This window comes from Polypterus senegalus, chromosome 10, assembly GCF_016835505.1.
Source record: "Polypterus senegalus isolate Bchr_013 chromosome 10, ASM1683550v1, whole genome shotgun sequence".
NCBI classification, from domain to species: Eukaryota; Metazoa; Chordata; class Cladistia; order Polypteriformes; family Polypteridae; genus Polypterus; species Polypterus senegalus.
In genome coordinates, this window is record NC_053163.1 from 118,070,876 (window position 1) to 118,087,147 (window position 16,272).

The 16,272-nt window shown below is 38.0% G+C and overlaps 1 protein-coding gene across 2 annotated transcripts in view; it reads right to left on the bottom strand.

The window, feature by feature from the left end:
* Positions 1-16,272, bottom strand: part of tom1 (target of myb1 membrane trafficking protein) — an 86,665-nt gene that overhangs the window by 61,487 nt on the left and 8,906 nt on the right. For both annotated transcript variants that reach the window (XM_039766444.1, XM_039766443.1), the window contains exon 2: positions 5,497-5,581. In XM_039766444.1, coding sequence (XP_039622378.1) covers positions 5,497-5,581 — 85 coding nt within the window. The remainder of the gene's footprint in view (positions 1-5,496; positions 5,582-16,272) is intronic.

Genomic DNA, 16,272 nt, shown 5'->3' on the forward strand with positions numbered 1-16,272 from the left:
AAATTGTGGGATAGGTAAGTCTAAAGCTACAACAATCCAATTCCTGCTCACTTAGAACTTATCATCAAATTACACCAAATCAAAGCAAATAAGAGTATGAAAGCAAAAATTAATTCTCTCTTCATGAGACAGTCCCCTCTTCTCAAAAATATTAATATTATTAATCTTTTAAGAGAGTATGATGAATGTAAAACTTGTGCCTTGATCAGAATAAGCCAAGCAGCTCATCCAAAAACAGAAAGAAACTTGAAGTGTCAGATCTTCCAGTACTTGGAGTCATTATAAGCTGTACGTAAAGTATGCATTGTTCAAATGACACAAAGCCCTTAAGATTTAAAAACTAAGCACAAGCAACAAAGATGACACCCTCAAGTTTTGCAAGGATAGAAATAGTTTGAATTAACTATAAAATCTTCAGGAGAATACCTAGGCTATTATGGTTTTCGAGTTAGGTTTTGAAGACAATGGAATAAAAATAAAAACAGCACATTAAACCTGTACCGGCATTTCACATATAGCCATCAAATACACAATGTATATTACTCTGATAAAAATTTAAAAGTGGGTTTATGGACTCATAACATTATTATAGAAAATGACAATTTTAGCCTAGATCATAAATATAAGCAGAACCTACCATGGACCACAGTTGTTAGTCTTCAAATTGTAAAAGATGGATTCATGAATGGGACATTTAAAGATTGACGAACAAAACTTAAGTTGGGTTTGAACCTTAATTAGCTGCATAATGCTCATAAGATTCCTTACCACCTTATACAACTGGAAAGTAATATTTTACTAAAATGTCTGAACCTAAAGTAAGTAAATCAATTTATGACTATAGTGTATTTTATAAGAATGACATCTAAATGTCTCACACCACTGCTACAGAGTAACTCTGAGAAATCTGATAGTCTAATACTCACCTCCCTGATTAAAACATTTTTCAGGTTGCTATTCTAAGCAACTTGTGGTTTTAGGTGTGCCTTGTTGTTTAAACAGGTGTGACCGTAAGAATGTATAAAGGAACTAAAAAGTGTAACAAAAAAATACATCATTCGGGTTTTAATTAGTCTCCATGATTCTCACACTGAAACAAAAGCAGTACCATTACAATAGAACACTCAAAAAAACAAAATGTATAGAACTAGTCCAGCAATATAAAACTCATAGATTGTGTAAAATGTACCAGTTTATGTTATGCTTACATACATGTATGCATATGTGCATAAAAAAATTACATCAAAAGAAATACAGTATATTAAAAGACTACAAATTTCACCCTAAATAATGTTCTAAAGAGTAAGTCAGTGGATCTTATTACCGCTGCCTCTGACTAAAACCTGAAAAAAAGTAAACTGGAGTTGATATAAACATGATTACATTTACATTTATTTGCTTAGGGGACACTTTTATCCAAAGTGACTTACAAAAGAGGTAAACAATAAAGTAACAATCGAGTGATTATCTAACCATTGCTGTTATTACTCATAATGATATCACACCCAAAGCGAAACTCAAATAAGATTGTGTTATGATTCGGTTTCTTTTTAAATTGTTCCTGGATTTATTATTAATCTTTTGATTTTTTTTTTACTCTGTATGAGAAATTTTCACATAAGCTGAATCCAATGCTGTAATTAATTTAAATGTATTTAAAGATGTTTGTTTAATTTCATGTCTTTCTCTGATGACAATTTTTGTTTAGGGTGTCGCCATTTTGTGGAATGTATATTTTTCCAGAGGCTATGGTTACCATCTTGGAGGGTGCGGTGCATATTGCCATAAGCTCAATGGTATAAAAGGTTAGCACTGTGTACTCCTGGGTCATCTGTGTTTGGACAAAAATGCCTTACTTGTGGTGTGGTCTTAGCTTTATTTCTTGACTTTCAGCATAAAGGCTCTTCATTTCGATTTTTTTGACGACTTTTGTTTTTTTTAGGCTTTGGCAATGAATAGGACTGATTTTTTGTGTAGAATTTCCTTTGTTTATTTCATGATGTTTAATTCATTGAGCGGCATAGTGGACATCTCCAAAATGCTGGCTTAAAAAAAAATGGCAGAGGCAAATTCTGCATGTTGCTTGAATGTTGTCACAGGTTTCCTCCAGGTACTGTACACCAGTCTACTCCCACCTCCCAAAGACACATTCTTATGTTGGATTATAATTCTAAATCAGAGCTGTAAATAAACTCTATCAAACAACATCTGTGTCATCACTTCTGCTCAGTGCTGTCAGGATGGGCTGTAGATTCCGTGTAATTCTATACTGATAAGAAAATGAATGAATGTTGCTTCCATCTTAGCAGTGCATTTATAAAATCAGGAAACATTTAAAATGATCACCAACAGCACAAGTGTTCTAGCTTTTGTATAAAAGGCTGGTAAGAAGCAATAGTCAAGTGCTGTGTTTACTCTCTTAGCACTAGTAACTTCAGTTTTTGTGATTAATACTTTATCCTAAAATAATAAGTACCGGTAGTAAAAAGCAATATAATGAGAACAAAAACAGCACCCCTTTCCAACCCTAACTCAGATATACAAACTTAGTTTTAAAGGAAAAGTTACATCTGTACTGTCCACACACAGGTGACCGGTATACAGCGACTGTGATTTTAAAGAGGAGACCCCTGCATGATTTTAACACTGTTTATAGTCATGGCCGAAATTATCGGCACCCCTGGAATTTTCCCAGAAAATGGACCATTTCTCCCAGAAAATTGTTGCAATTACAAATGTTTTGCTATACACATGTTTATTTCCTTTATGTGCATTGGAACAACACAAAAAAACAGAAAAAAAGCCAGGCTGGATAAAATTATTGGCACCCTCAACTTAATATTTGGTTGCTTGCCCTTTAGAAAAAAATAACTGAAATCAAGCGCTTCCTATAACCATCAACAAGCTTGTTACACCTCTCAACTGGAATTTCCGACCACTCTTCTTTTGCATACTGCTATAGGTTTCTCAGATTTGAAGGGTGCCTTCTCCCAACAGCAATTTTAAGACCTCTCCATTGGTGTTCAATACCGGACTTAGATTCGGATTCATTGCAGGCCACTTCAAAACTCTCCAGCGCTTTGTCTTCAACCATTTCTGGGTGCTTTTAGAGGTATGTTTGGGGTCGTTGTCCTGCTGGAACACCCATGACCTCTGACGCAGACCCAGCTTTCTGACACTGGGCCCTACATTGCACCCCAATATCTTTTGATAGTCTTCAGATTTCATGATGCCTTGCACACAGTCAAGGCATCCAGTTCCAGAGGCAGCAAAACATCCCCAAAACATCTTAGAACCTCCACCATGTTTGACTGTAGGTACTGTGTTCTTTTCTTTGTAGGCCTCATTCCGTTTTCTGCAAACAGTAGAATGATGAGCTTTACTAAAAAGCTCTACCTTGGTCTCATCTGTCCACAAGACGTTCGACCAGAAGGATTTTGGCTTCCTCAAGTACATTTTGGCAAACTCCAGTCTGGCTTACTCCAGTCTGGCTTTTTTATGTTTCTGTGTCAGCAGTGGGGTCCTCCTGGCTCTCCTGCCATACCGTTTCATTTTCGTTCAGATGTCGACAGATAGTTTGAGACAACACTGTTGCACCCTGAGTCTGCAGAACAGCTTGAATATGTTTTGAAGCTGATTGGGGCTGTTTATCCACCATTCTGACTATCCTTTGTTGCAGTCTTTTATCAATTATTCTCTTCCGTCTACGTCCAGGGAGATTAGCTACAGTGCCATGTGTTGTGAACTTCTTGATTATGTGGACAAGGGAACATGAAGATCTCTGGAGATGGAATTGTAGCCTTGAGATTGTTGATATTTTCCCAGAATTTTTGTTCTCAAGTCCTCAGACAATTCTCTGCTCTTCTTTCTGTTCTCCATGCTTAGTGTGGCACACTCAGATACACAACAGAAAGGTTGAGTCAACTTTTTTCCATTTTCACTGGCTTCAGGTGTGATTGCTATATTGCCAGCACCTGTTTCTTATCACAGGTGAGTTCAAACAAGCATCATATGCTTGAAATAAAACAATTTACCCACAATTTTGAAAAGGTGCCAATAATTTTGTCCGGCCCATTTTTTGGTGTTCTGTGTGACATGATGTCAGATTTGGCTTTTTTTGCTTTGTTTTTTTTGTTGTTCAATGCACATAAAGGAAATAAACGTGTATACAAAAACATTTGTAACTCCAACAATTTTCTGGGAGAAATGGTGCATTTTCTGGGAAAATTTCAGGGGTGCCATTAATTTCGGTCATGACTGTAAATGGATTTATTTAGGCCTTGTTTTTAACCTCCACTATCACTTGGACTTTTTATGGCACCACTTATTTACTGAATTTTTGCACTGAAGTTCGAACACTGTTTTACTGGATTATTTTTATAACTGTACTATTTCATTTTCTGCACCTACCCCTTGCTTTGTGCGAGTGTCCTCATTTGCTAGGCTCATCTCTTGGGTACGTCATCGGCAGTGGTGGGATCAAGAAGCTCCTGGCAGGACCTGGTAGCATGGAGCTGACCCACGCTGTCTCACCTTCCTTTATTCACCATTTACATGATCAGGATACTAAGGCTTAGAGGATATTACAGAGAATAATTTGAGAATAAGAGCTGCATCTTTTCAGCTTGAAAATGATGTTATTCTTAGCCTCATTAGACTGTCAATTTTGGTGCACACTGGAACTATTTCCATCAGAGTGCGGCTGTGATGAGAATCAATATCTTCAAAGTTAAAGTTGTTTGTCTCCTGGAAACAAGTGTCTGACTCCTTGCAGGTAATGTTTAAGAAGCTGCCTCAAATACAGAATTTCAAATATTTCGGACCCTTATTTAGGAGTAAAGTTAGAGATAGTCTTAAGATTGACCAACAATTTTTTCAATACTGCATTAGCAAGGTGTCTTACAAGGAGAAATTTCATGGCAGAAAGGAGTTTCAAGATGCAGTGTACTGAAGTAGTACATGGAAATATGCAAGGCTGAGGACGAGAAATGCATAGTGTTCAGCCATGGAAATTCTGTGCAGCAGATAAGATATACAGTAATCTGACATTCTTTAGCAATTAGAATGTTTAACACTGCTTTCTGCTCTGAACTCACAGAAACCGCTGAAACCCAAGTACATCACCCCCCCACCCCCCCGCTCCTGAAGTGGAAACAAGGCAAAAAGACTCGCCTATGCACAAAAACATAAGGACTGGAATGGTAAACAATGGCAGCAAGTACTGTACTCTTAAAAGTTTAAAAGGGTGGTCACATTAAATATTTGTTTAATATAGTTTATATACTTTTAATATATAAACTTTCATATATTGACAAACATTTCATTATTTTTGAAAGTATCTTCACAATTACAGAATTTTTAACATGTACCTAAGAGGTTTGAACAGCACTGAAGTTAAAGAAGTAAAACAGAAAAAGCGCAAGTAGGCCCTATTACATTTAAAGACTTTTCTTTTTAGCAATAAGCAGTCTGGAAAAATACAAAAGGCACTCCTACCCCTCATCTGTCTCATTGATGATATCACAGATTTCCATATTGAGTCCCCAGTCTTCTCTTTGAAGAGATCCATCAGTTGCACTTTCTAAAGAAAAGAAAATAAGGTGTAAGAAAATATATACTATACAGGGTGAGTCAAAATTATGTTAACATTTGAATGGTGGAAACATACTTCACATGTGCAAGGTGATTTGCAGAAATGTCTCAACCTGTTCACCATCATGTTCAATGCATGTACCATATGTGGCACATAAATTGTCCACAAACATTTTATGCAAGTACAGTATATACATAGCAGTACCATAAGTGTTAACATATTTTTGACTCACCCTATACATTTCTTTTCCATAGTGCCTTTAAAAATACAGTATAAGGAATGCATGCAAGTGTAGCCCAATTGGCTCATACAATATATACTTTTTCAGGTTTTGCAGGTTAGGATGGATGTGCCTTAATATCAATATTTTGTGAAAGCCTTTCAAAAGTCCATGTGCTACAAAATAAAATGGATAATCATCTGTAATAATGAAATTAGCCAAAACAGCAATTACTCTTTATAAACACTGGAGACTAGTTGTTAAAATCTTTGCTTATATTGTACAGGGTCTAAACATCTAAGGTGGAGTGGTGGCTTTGAGGATAGGGATCTATTGCCGGTTCGAATCCCGTAAAATGCCAAAACCAACTCTACTCTGCTGGACCGCTGAGCAAGGCCCTTAACCTGCAATTGCTCCGTCCAGGGTATGACGTTAATCTGCATCCATTCCAGCCCTGCATATAGGTACTCCAACCTGAAGGGAAAACCTTGGGGGTTGGTGGCATACCTCACACTCTTCCATTTCCATCTGAACTAGTGAGGTGCCGAGTGTGGTGCTCCCTCAAACATGGCTGCGCTTGGGTCCTAATCTGGGATTCTGAGTTGGTTTGTCATGTGGTGCTTCTAACCCAGGGGTATCGAACTCTAGGCCTGGAGGGGCGCAATGGCTGCAGGTTTTCATTTTAACCCTTTTCCTAATCAGTGACCAGTTTTCACTGCTAATTAACTCCTGTTCCCTTAATTTTAATAGCCCTGTTCTTAAGGATTCATTCCTCTGAATTAATTCCTTTCTTCATTAAATGGCAGCCAAACAGAAATGAGGCATGAAACGAGCCAACAGATGACCAGCTAAATGGGGACTTCGGACTCCAACCAGTTTCACAATGAGAAGCCGATTCTTGCTGTTAATTAAAGTCATGATTTAATTAATTAATGGCTTGTTGCTGCTTTCATTCTGCCACAGCAGACATTTCCAGAACTGTTGATGTTTCTGTGTTTTCTAAGACCACCCTCACAATGTTTTGGTGAGCTGAGAGATCAGCCTTACTGAGACCTCCACCTTTCTTTATTTTCACATATTTTCTGATGGGCACAGGTGAGCTGGTCATATGGATTCTTGTTTTGTGTCTCGTCATTGTTTGGCTGCTAATTAAGAAAAAGGAAACAACTAAGGGGTCTGAGTCAACGTAATTAAAATGAAGGCAAAAGAAGGTAATTAACAGCAAAAACTGGCCACAAATTAAGAAGATGGTTAGAATGAAAACCTGCTGCCACTGCGGCCCTCCAGGACCGGAGTTCGACACCCGTGTTCTAACCTCTCTTCTCTAAACATCTAGTAGCAAACTGCCCTGAACTGCAGGAAAGTTCTTTGATCCCAGATTTCTAGCACAAGGCAGGAGCTCTTAGTTAAACACAGACTGGTAAATTATACCTAAACTGTATTATCTTAATGCTTTTTTAAAAAAATGCACCCTGGCATTCAGACCCCCAAACACGTTCAAGCATTGCAACCACTGACTTGCCCAATCCTGGCATTTTTGAACTGTGGCTCTCTACAATTATTCAGTTACAGCACCCTGACAAGGTAACAGCCAGTGCAGCTCAACTAATGACAGACAGAGAGAAAGTCTGAGAGAGACAGCATTGTAATTGCTACAGTTATATTCACCATAACAGTATATACTTGCTGAGTCATTGTTTAGTAGAAGGCTAAACATAAAATTATTTGTGTTATAGCTTGTTTTGGTTGTTGTTATATTGTTATTTTGCTGCTTTGAGGCAGTTCTGCAAGTGGAAGCATTTCCTAGTACTGCAGCTAAAGCTCCTTATTGGGGACACTGGCACCATTACCACAATTACCTCCATTATTTTAAAAGTTCTCATTGATTCTGCAGCAGTAGTACATTTCCGCAACTCAGCACACGAAAGCAGTATCCAGTAATGTTATTACCAAGATAAGGTTATTTGTTCCAAGTTAATTTAAAATAAAAACAAACAAAAAAGCTGGATTTGAATAAATGTCTACCAATAGGAAGCTAGGAGTTACTAATTCATTTTACTCCCTCAAACATGGTGTCTTCAGTTGTTCTCTTCCTATCATGTTCTGAACATAAAAAAAGATTTTGCATGTGTTATAGGTAAAAATTGTACTTTGTTTTTTCATTTTACTAGTTTGGCTATAGTGTATATTTTTCCTTTTATTATTATGTATATAAACAACATGCTATGAAAAGGGCATAGCGCCGGGTATTGAGCTTGCAATGTATGATGTGCATGCAGGACGATGGTACTGGCTTTTAAAAAAATTGTAAGGTACTGCTTTGATATAGAGTATATTCAGTTTATTTCACATTTGTTATCTCATGTACACAGTATATCTACATAAATATTTTCCAACAAGCAGTGCTTGAAGTGGAACCTACCAATTCATTATTATTTTTAAACAAAAGGGCAGTAGGCAGCCCTTGGAGGTCAGAGCATGCATATATTAATCTATGATATCAAAAGGAGAGGGGATACCCACGAAGTATTGAGCGCTGCAGGTTAACAGGCCACTACAAGCACTGGCTGCAAGACCAAACAAGCACTACCATGCCACCGCCTTGCTTGTCAACAACAACAACAACAACATTTATTTATGTAGCACATTTTCATACAAAAAGTAGCTCAAAGTGCTTTACATAATAAAGAATAGAAAAATAAAAGACACAATAAGAAAACAAAATAAATCAACATTAATTAACATCGAAGTGCCCAAATTTCACTGCATAGGTTAAATAAAATTTAACACCACAAGGATAAGCTCCAGCTGCTCCGCAACCCAGCTCAGAATTAGTGAGTTACGAAAACGAATGGTAAAGTTGCATTAGCCTTGGGATCAGTCATCCACCATATATCCTGACATTCCATCCCACAAATAAAAGGCTTCAGGGAGCCTCTGCAAAATGGGTAAACCAGACAAACTTATGCTCCCACAGTGATCATTTTAAGGATAGTTAACTAATAGAAATGTACAGAGCCAAAACCATGAGCACTTGGATACCCACGCTCTTCTCATTCAAGCTTTGTGCATGACACATTGATCAGGCCACCTTCCCTCAGCTACAGTGTACTCCTGCTAAACTATAGCTAAACTCAGGAATATCACATGTCTCCAGCTGTGCATGAGTGCCTGACAGCTTTCTTGTATGAAAAGGCTATTCAATCACAAATTCATTTGGGCCAGATTTTCAAACCAAGAAACTTAGCTGGGCCAGAAATTTTCAGCGGCCAGTAAATAACAAGTAATAAATTTTAATCCAACATAAATTAATGTACGGAAATGTTTATTCATTATCTCTCTTTTAAATTTAGTCACATCTGACACAGGCACCTCAAAAAGTGCACAAAAAACAATTAAAAAAAAACTGTAACTGAACATAATCCAAGGTATTATACATTTTTCCACTTTTGAAATAACCTAGGCACATCACAAAGTACATAAAAACAAAATAGTGCACAGTATTAGCAATAACATTTGTTTACCTTTTGAAATAACATAAATATTTTGGTCATATATGACCCAGGCACATAATGAAGAATAAAAAAGAACTATCAAAGCTATCAGTGCACAAACCCATAACAAGTGGTAACAGTAAATAACACTCAATACAACATCCATATATATAATTCACTAAGCAGCCGACCACGGCACGCAAGACAGAGACCATGGGATACGCACGACAGAGCCACGACCTCCAACTCTAACCCTCCTCCTACATCATGGGATACGCATGACAGAGCCCCGCCTGCCAAGTCTAACCCTCCTCCCGCGTCCACCCTCGCTCTCGAGGCATGCGCACTGCCTGCACGCAACACCTCACCAAACACAGCCTCAGTCGCTTTCGTCTCTGCTACAGTCCACATGCACCTCTGAGCCACGTTGACTTTTCATTGTTCTTTTCGGTTCCGGCTGCTTTTCTATATACTAAGCCAACCATGGCACGCAAGACAAAGACCATGAGATAGGGATACGCATGACAGAGCCCCGCCAACCAACTCTAACCCTCCTTCCGCGTCATGGGATACGCACGACAGAGCCCCACCCGCCAAGTCTAACCCTCCTCCCGCGTGCAGCCTTGCAAACTGTTTTACAAGCTGCAAACAGCGATTCCCATCCGCGACAAACATGCTTCTTCTTAGATGGTCCTGCAGGAACATGGAAAACCTTGTCTTTAAAAACCTGATTCATACCATACTAACAGCATAGTGTTTTTGTTGGCTTGCCCGCCTGCCTGACTGTTACCAGCATTCACCGCAACGTACTGGAGTATAAAACTATCGCAGCTGCTACCTCACAAACTGTCCTTATTCCCTGGATTTCCCTGACCCCATCAGATTCAAATTTGCCTTTTACTTTTACACGCAGACAATTTCCTGTTAGATTGGCCTTTGCAATGACAATTAATAAGGCACAGGGCCAAACTTTCAAAAAGATATGCCTGTATCTGCCAAAACCAGTTTTCAGTCACAGACAATTGTATGTTCCTCTCTCCAGAGTTCCATCTTTTCATTCACTCACAGTCGTATCCTCAAACCCACCCCATTTGGACAACTGTGTCTTTCAGGAAGTGTTCACTCATCAATAAATAATTATGCGGCGTATGCTACGCCACGGGTTGGCTAATCTGAATTAAACCTAATGAAAAGATCTCCTACAACCAAACAATGCTATGATACACAGCCTTCTCCAAGGATCACTTCCATATTTTTTCACAGTGTTCCAATCAACCTTCCATATCAGAAAATACTCTGTTGTGCTCCTTAAACCACCAGACATATATGCCACCAACTGCTTTCTTAAACATGTTGGTGCACAAAATCATTTCCATTGCAACACTAAACCCAAGAATGCTCTCATCCTCATTACCCCTGGTACCAAAGCTAAAGATAAGCAAAGTTATTCATCGGCTTCCACATATCATCAGCATTGGCACCGACATTCAACTCACCACAAATGACAATCGCATTCCCCTAAAGCAGATCAGATGTCACCAACATCAACTTGTCCCAAAACTCATCGTTCTCTTCATTACTCTTACCATATTCATCAGTCATTTAACAATGATCATTACAACTACAACTCACTTGCCCTTTTTACCTCTGCTTCCTTGTCTGCCCATTTTTCAGCACAAGCACATCACCCATAGAATTGCCACGACTGCTCCCTGCCAAAAAAAAAACAAACTTGTTCTTGCCACTATTCTCACAGCTTTACCTTACCATCTTATTTCTTGCATGCAGAACACATCTACTCTACTTTTGTTCAATATGTCCACCACCAGTTTCTCCCATTTCACTATCATACTCCCAAGTCCTTATACTCTCGTACACATCTTCTTACTGTCTCTCCTTCATCTCCCTTGACACCAAGGTATTACAATGGACTATGACTGAGACAATTTGATAGTAGAGTTATAAAGACCACAATTTAACACAAACCTCTCATGGTAAGAAACAGAAAGATTTGGCTAGAATTTCACAAGTAGATGAAATGTGCAATGGTTCTGGAACAAAGAGACAACAAAGGAAATTTTCTAACAAACTAAAAATGAAAGTTATAAAAAAGATTTACCAGTTATTGCAGACAAATAGTATATTATTTCTTTTGTATACCACAGCAGACAATTATGATATGAAGTCCTTCATATTATGAGTACAATGTTCACAGTGGAAGAATGACTTCAGAAGAGTAGAGAAACATATTATCTGTCTACTGTATGTACTGTATAAGAAAACATCTCCAGGACTATTAGCTGGACAATAAGCCAAAATGCACTGGCAAAACATCCAAGTTTTAAATTGGCCAAGTCAGTTTCCTTATTTAGACCTAAAACAGCATGTACTTCACATGTTAGAAAGAACACTGAAGCTACAAACCCCTAAAATAAACAGCAACTGAAAACAGACAAAGAATTAAGAGTTTTATGAAAGTAATGTTATGCAAGCTTGATATTACACCATGCAAAACATTTTTCTATCAAATGTTTTATATTTTTATTCTACTATAATACCAATTCTCTCCTAAAACAGTTTTTGGGGTTTGGGCACAAAAATAAATGTTTTTATATTTGCCTCAAATTAATCTTTCCATTGCAAACACAATATGCATTATTTGCTTTTAAAGCAAATATATCAGTTTTGAGTGCCGTAATAACATACCCATCACGCCACATATGCAAAGTGGTACTTGGGTTGAGGTAGTATTGGTAGAACTGTACGGAACCATGTTGAATGGAAAGACCAAGAGTCTTATTTAGAAAACTTTACATGGATTAAAACATGAAAATATTTGTATGCCAAAAACAGGAAAATACACATGGCAAAATAAAAAAAAGGTTTATAAAACCTGGAGTACACATATTTCTATGCAATCTACCTTCATAAATTACAATTATCTGGTAAATGTGAGCACATGAACATGGCTTTAACACTGCCAGGTTACCACCCTGGAACAACCATATACTGTATGGACATATGCAATCATGATGTTGCAGAACTTCACTGGCATACAGAGCAGCCTCCCATCGAGACACAGCCACCAGCATCTTGCCTACATGCGAGGTGTCCTGAGGTGCATGCACTCTGCATGGCATTGAAGTGCAAGAACGCAGAAGGGCATAAGGTGCATGTGTATGAGCAGGTAGCCACTATCACCTACCACATGTAATGACATGGTTCCTGTTACAATGATTAGTATAGGCCGTATGATTAGCTGTAAGTACAGTCAGTTACCTTACACCAAGAAGCCACCCATCATGTACAGCAGCACTATGAGTAAGTCGTCTGGCCAACACTACCTTTACTGCAATACAAATAACGTAATTGCGTGAATTATGTTAGGGAAAACTGGACACTGCCACAAATTACCTTTTTGTTTTGGCATGTACAACTGGACCATACGGAAAATGATTGTAGCACCCATCAGCTGATTTATGGCTTCCAGCACAGTAGGCATGAAGAAGCTGAAGCTTGGCCAAGATATACCTGACCCATCAGGCAGTTTCCACACAAAGGTGTCTGTTGCCAGAAAGCCAACCTCTGTTAAAACTTGGGTATAAACAGGTAGAGCCAATTTAGGGCAGTCTGTCATTCTAATGCTGGGAACAACTCAGCACATACTGTACTTCTAACAGAATGGATCTAAGAGAACTGATCTTGAAAGTCTGAATTGGCTCATTAGCCAGTCATCATGAGGCAAAAAAAAAAAACACAATCTCCACAATCTTGTTCCCTTTTTTATATGACCATTTACATAGTCTTCAAGCGAAAACAAAAAAATAAAAACATTCTTTAATGCAAATATGCAGCATTAGCAAGCTTAAAAGGGAACCAAAAAAGAGTCTACACATCATATTAAACCTCCAAAGTAATAAATGTGTTTGTCACATCAATGCATATTATAATAATGGCTCAGTGATATGAATTATTATACTCATAAGTTGTCATTTAGCCGATTTTCCTACTTCTGTACCCTTGATGGTGTCATCATTTTCCACATTCTCCAAATGTTGTGTAAAGATGGGTTAGAGTTGCTGTAAATATATGCAGGATCTCCCATCAAGTTTTCTTTTATAAATTCAGACTTTTGTGTAGAAAGCTGCATATGCACATTTCAAGACTGTTTTTATGAGTATGTAAGCTTTATAAATCTGACTCCAAGAAAGGAGCCATTAAAATAGACAAGAGATTGTAACCGGAAAACTGAGAGTGTCAAAACTAAATTGTACCCAAGGTCTATAAACTAACACAGAAGCAAGAAGTCAGGGGGCATGGCATCAACAAAAAAAGAAGAAAAGAAAAAAAAGTTTAAAGTTTTTATTCAGATACAGTCAAACTCACATAATTATGGTTCTGTTGCACCAATCTTTATACTGCCACGCCAAAGGAGCAGCATCTGTGCAACCTCTGTGAGTAACATGACACAAAATGGCAATAAATACAAAAACAAATAAGAATCATTAAAAAATAAATATACACATACAAATATATATATATACACACACACACACACACACACACACACATATCATATATACTAACGACTGGGAGCCCGATCAAATCGGGCTACAAATTCTACGTTTGTGAAATCCATACTTTCTCTGCAAGGAATTATTTGTTTTTTTAAGTCCTTGAAATTATTTTGTTATCATGGCACTGATTTGTGCTTAAAATAGAGCTTTTCCGCTGATGTAATGAAGAGCTTCCTGTTTAAACGGGGCTGCGAGACGTGAACTCAGCTCTTCAGCGCACCTCATTTGATTTTTTCCGACAAACAACTTTCAAAACAAACTGTATTTTACGACTCTAATCAGAGTCGCAGTAATAATTATGTTGGTGTGGTCATTTTAGATCTGAGATCTGCTAAAATTTAAACAATAACCATTGTTAATACCCAGCCGTCATTACAGAAGGACGGATGCTAAAACCAAACTGCCCAAAGATAAATTTCGACGTACCAAGCAAATGGCGACGTGTTCCAAATTACTTACGATTCCGGAGCTGTCGAAGGGTTTAAGTCAGTCGACGATGTTAGTCCTGGAAAGTACGCCCCACCAAACAAACGTTCCAAAAACCAACCGAACTTACTCTTATCTGCTCAAACCAACACCGACTTACTATATTCAGCCATCCAGCAGCGTCACTAAAGCATTCGAACATTCTTAGCCAATCATGCAATACTGCGTCCACGTTTGCCGTGTTATGTTCTAAGTACAGAGGCAGAGTCCCATTGCATGGTTCTAACTTGTATTGAAACAAGGTATTGACGCGAACACCATACATACGGGGTATTGATTCGAACACCATACATACGGATAGTATCAAATTATATATGTGTGTATAAATATATATATATATACACAATTGTGCTTGAAAGTTTATGAACCCTTTAGAATCTTCTATATTTCTGCATAAATATGACGTCATTAGATTTTCACTCAAGTCCTAAAAGTAGATAAAGAGAAACCAGTTAAACAAATGAGACAAAATTATTATACTTGGTCAATTATTTATTTATTAAGGAAAATAATTGAATATTACATATTTGTGAGTGGCAAAAGTATGTGAACCTTTGCTTTTAGTATCTTGTGTGACCCCTGGCAGCAATAACTGCAACTAAACGTTTCCGGTAACTTTTGATCATTCCTGCACACCGGCTTGGAGGAATTTTAGCCCATTCCTCCGTACAGAATAGCTTCAAGTCTGGGATGTTGGTGGGTTTCCTCACATTAACTGCTTGCTTCAGGTCCATCCACAACATTTCCATTGGATTAAGGTCAGGACTTTGATTTGTGTGCTTTAGAGTCGTTGTCTTGCTGCATGACCCACCTTCTCTTGAGTTTCAGTTCATGGACAGATATCCTGACATTTTCCGTTAGAATTCTCTGATATAATTCAGAATTCATTGTTCCATCAATGAAGGCAAGCCATCCTGGCCCAGATGCAGCAAAACAGGCCCAAACCACGACACTATCACCACCATGTTTCACAGATGGGTTAAGGTTCTTATGCTGGAAGGCAGTGTTTTCCTTTCTCCAAACATAACGTTTTTCATTATAACCAAAGTTCTATTTTGGTCTCATCCATCCACAAAACATTCTTCCAATAGCCTTCTGGTTTGTCCACATGATCTTTAGCAAACTGCAGACAAGCAGCAATGTTTTTTTGGAGAGCAGTGGCTTTCTCCTTGCAACCCTGCCATGCATACCATTGTTGTTCAGTGTTCTCATGATGATGGACTCATGAACATGAACATTAGCCAATGTGAGAGAGGCCTTCAGTTGCTTAGAAGTTACCCTGGGGTCCTTTGTGACCTCGCTGACTATTACACGCCTTACTCTTGAGAGTGATCTTTGTTGGTTGACCACTCCTGGGGAGGGTAACAGTGGTCTTGAATTTCCTCCATTTGTACATAATCTGTCTAACTGTGGATTGGTGGAGTCCAAACTCTTTAGAGATGGTTTTGTAACCTTTTCCAGCCTGATGAGCATCAACAACTTTTTTTTTTTTTTTGAGGTCCTCAGAAATCTCCTTTGTTCGTGCCATGATACACTTCCACAAACATGTGTTGTGAAGAGCAGACTTTGATAGATCCTTGTTCTTTAAATAACACAGGGTGCCCACTCACACCTGATTGTCATCCCACTGATTGAAAACACCCGACTCGAATTTCACCTTCAAACTAACTGCTAATCCGAGAGGTTCACATACTTTTGCCACTCACAAATATGTAATATTCGATCATTTTCCTTAATAAATAAATGACCAAATATAATATTTTTGTCTCATTTGTTTAACTGTTTTCTCTTTATCTACTTTTAGGACTTGAGTGAAAATCTGATGATGTTTTAGGTCATATTTATGCAGAAATATAGAAAATTCTAAAGGGTTCACAAACTTTCAAGCACAACTGTATATAT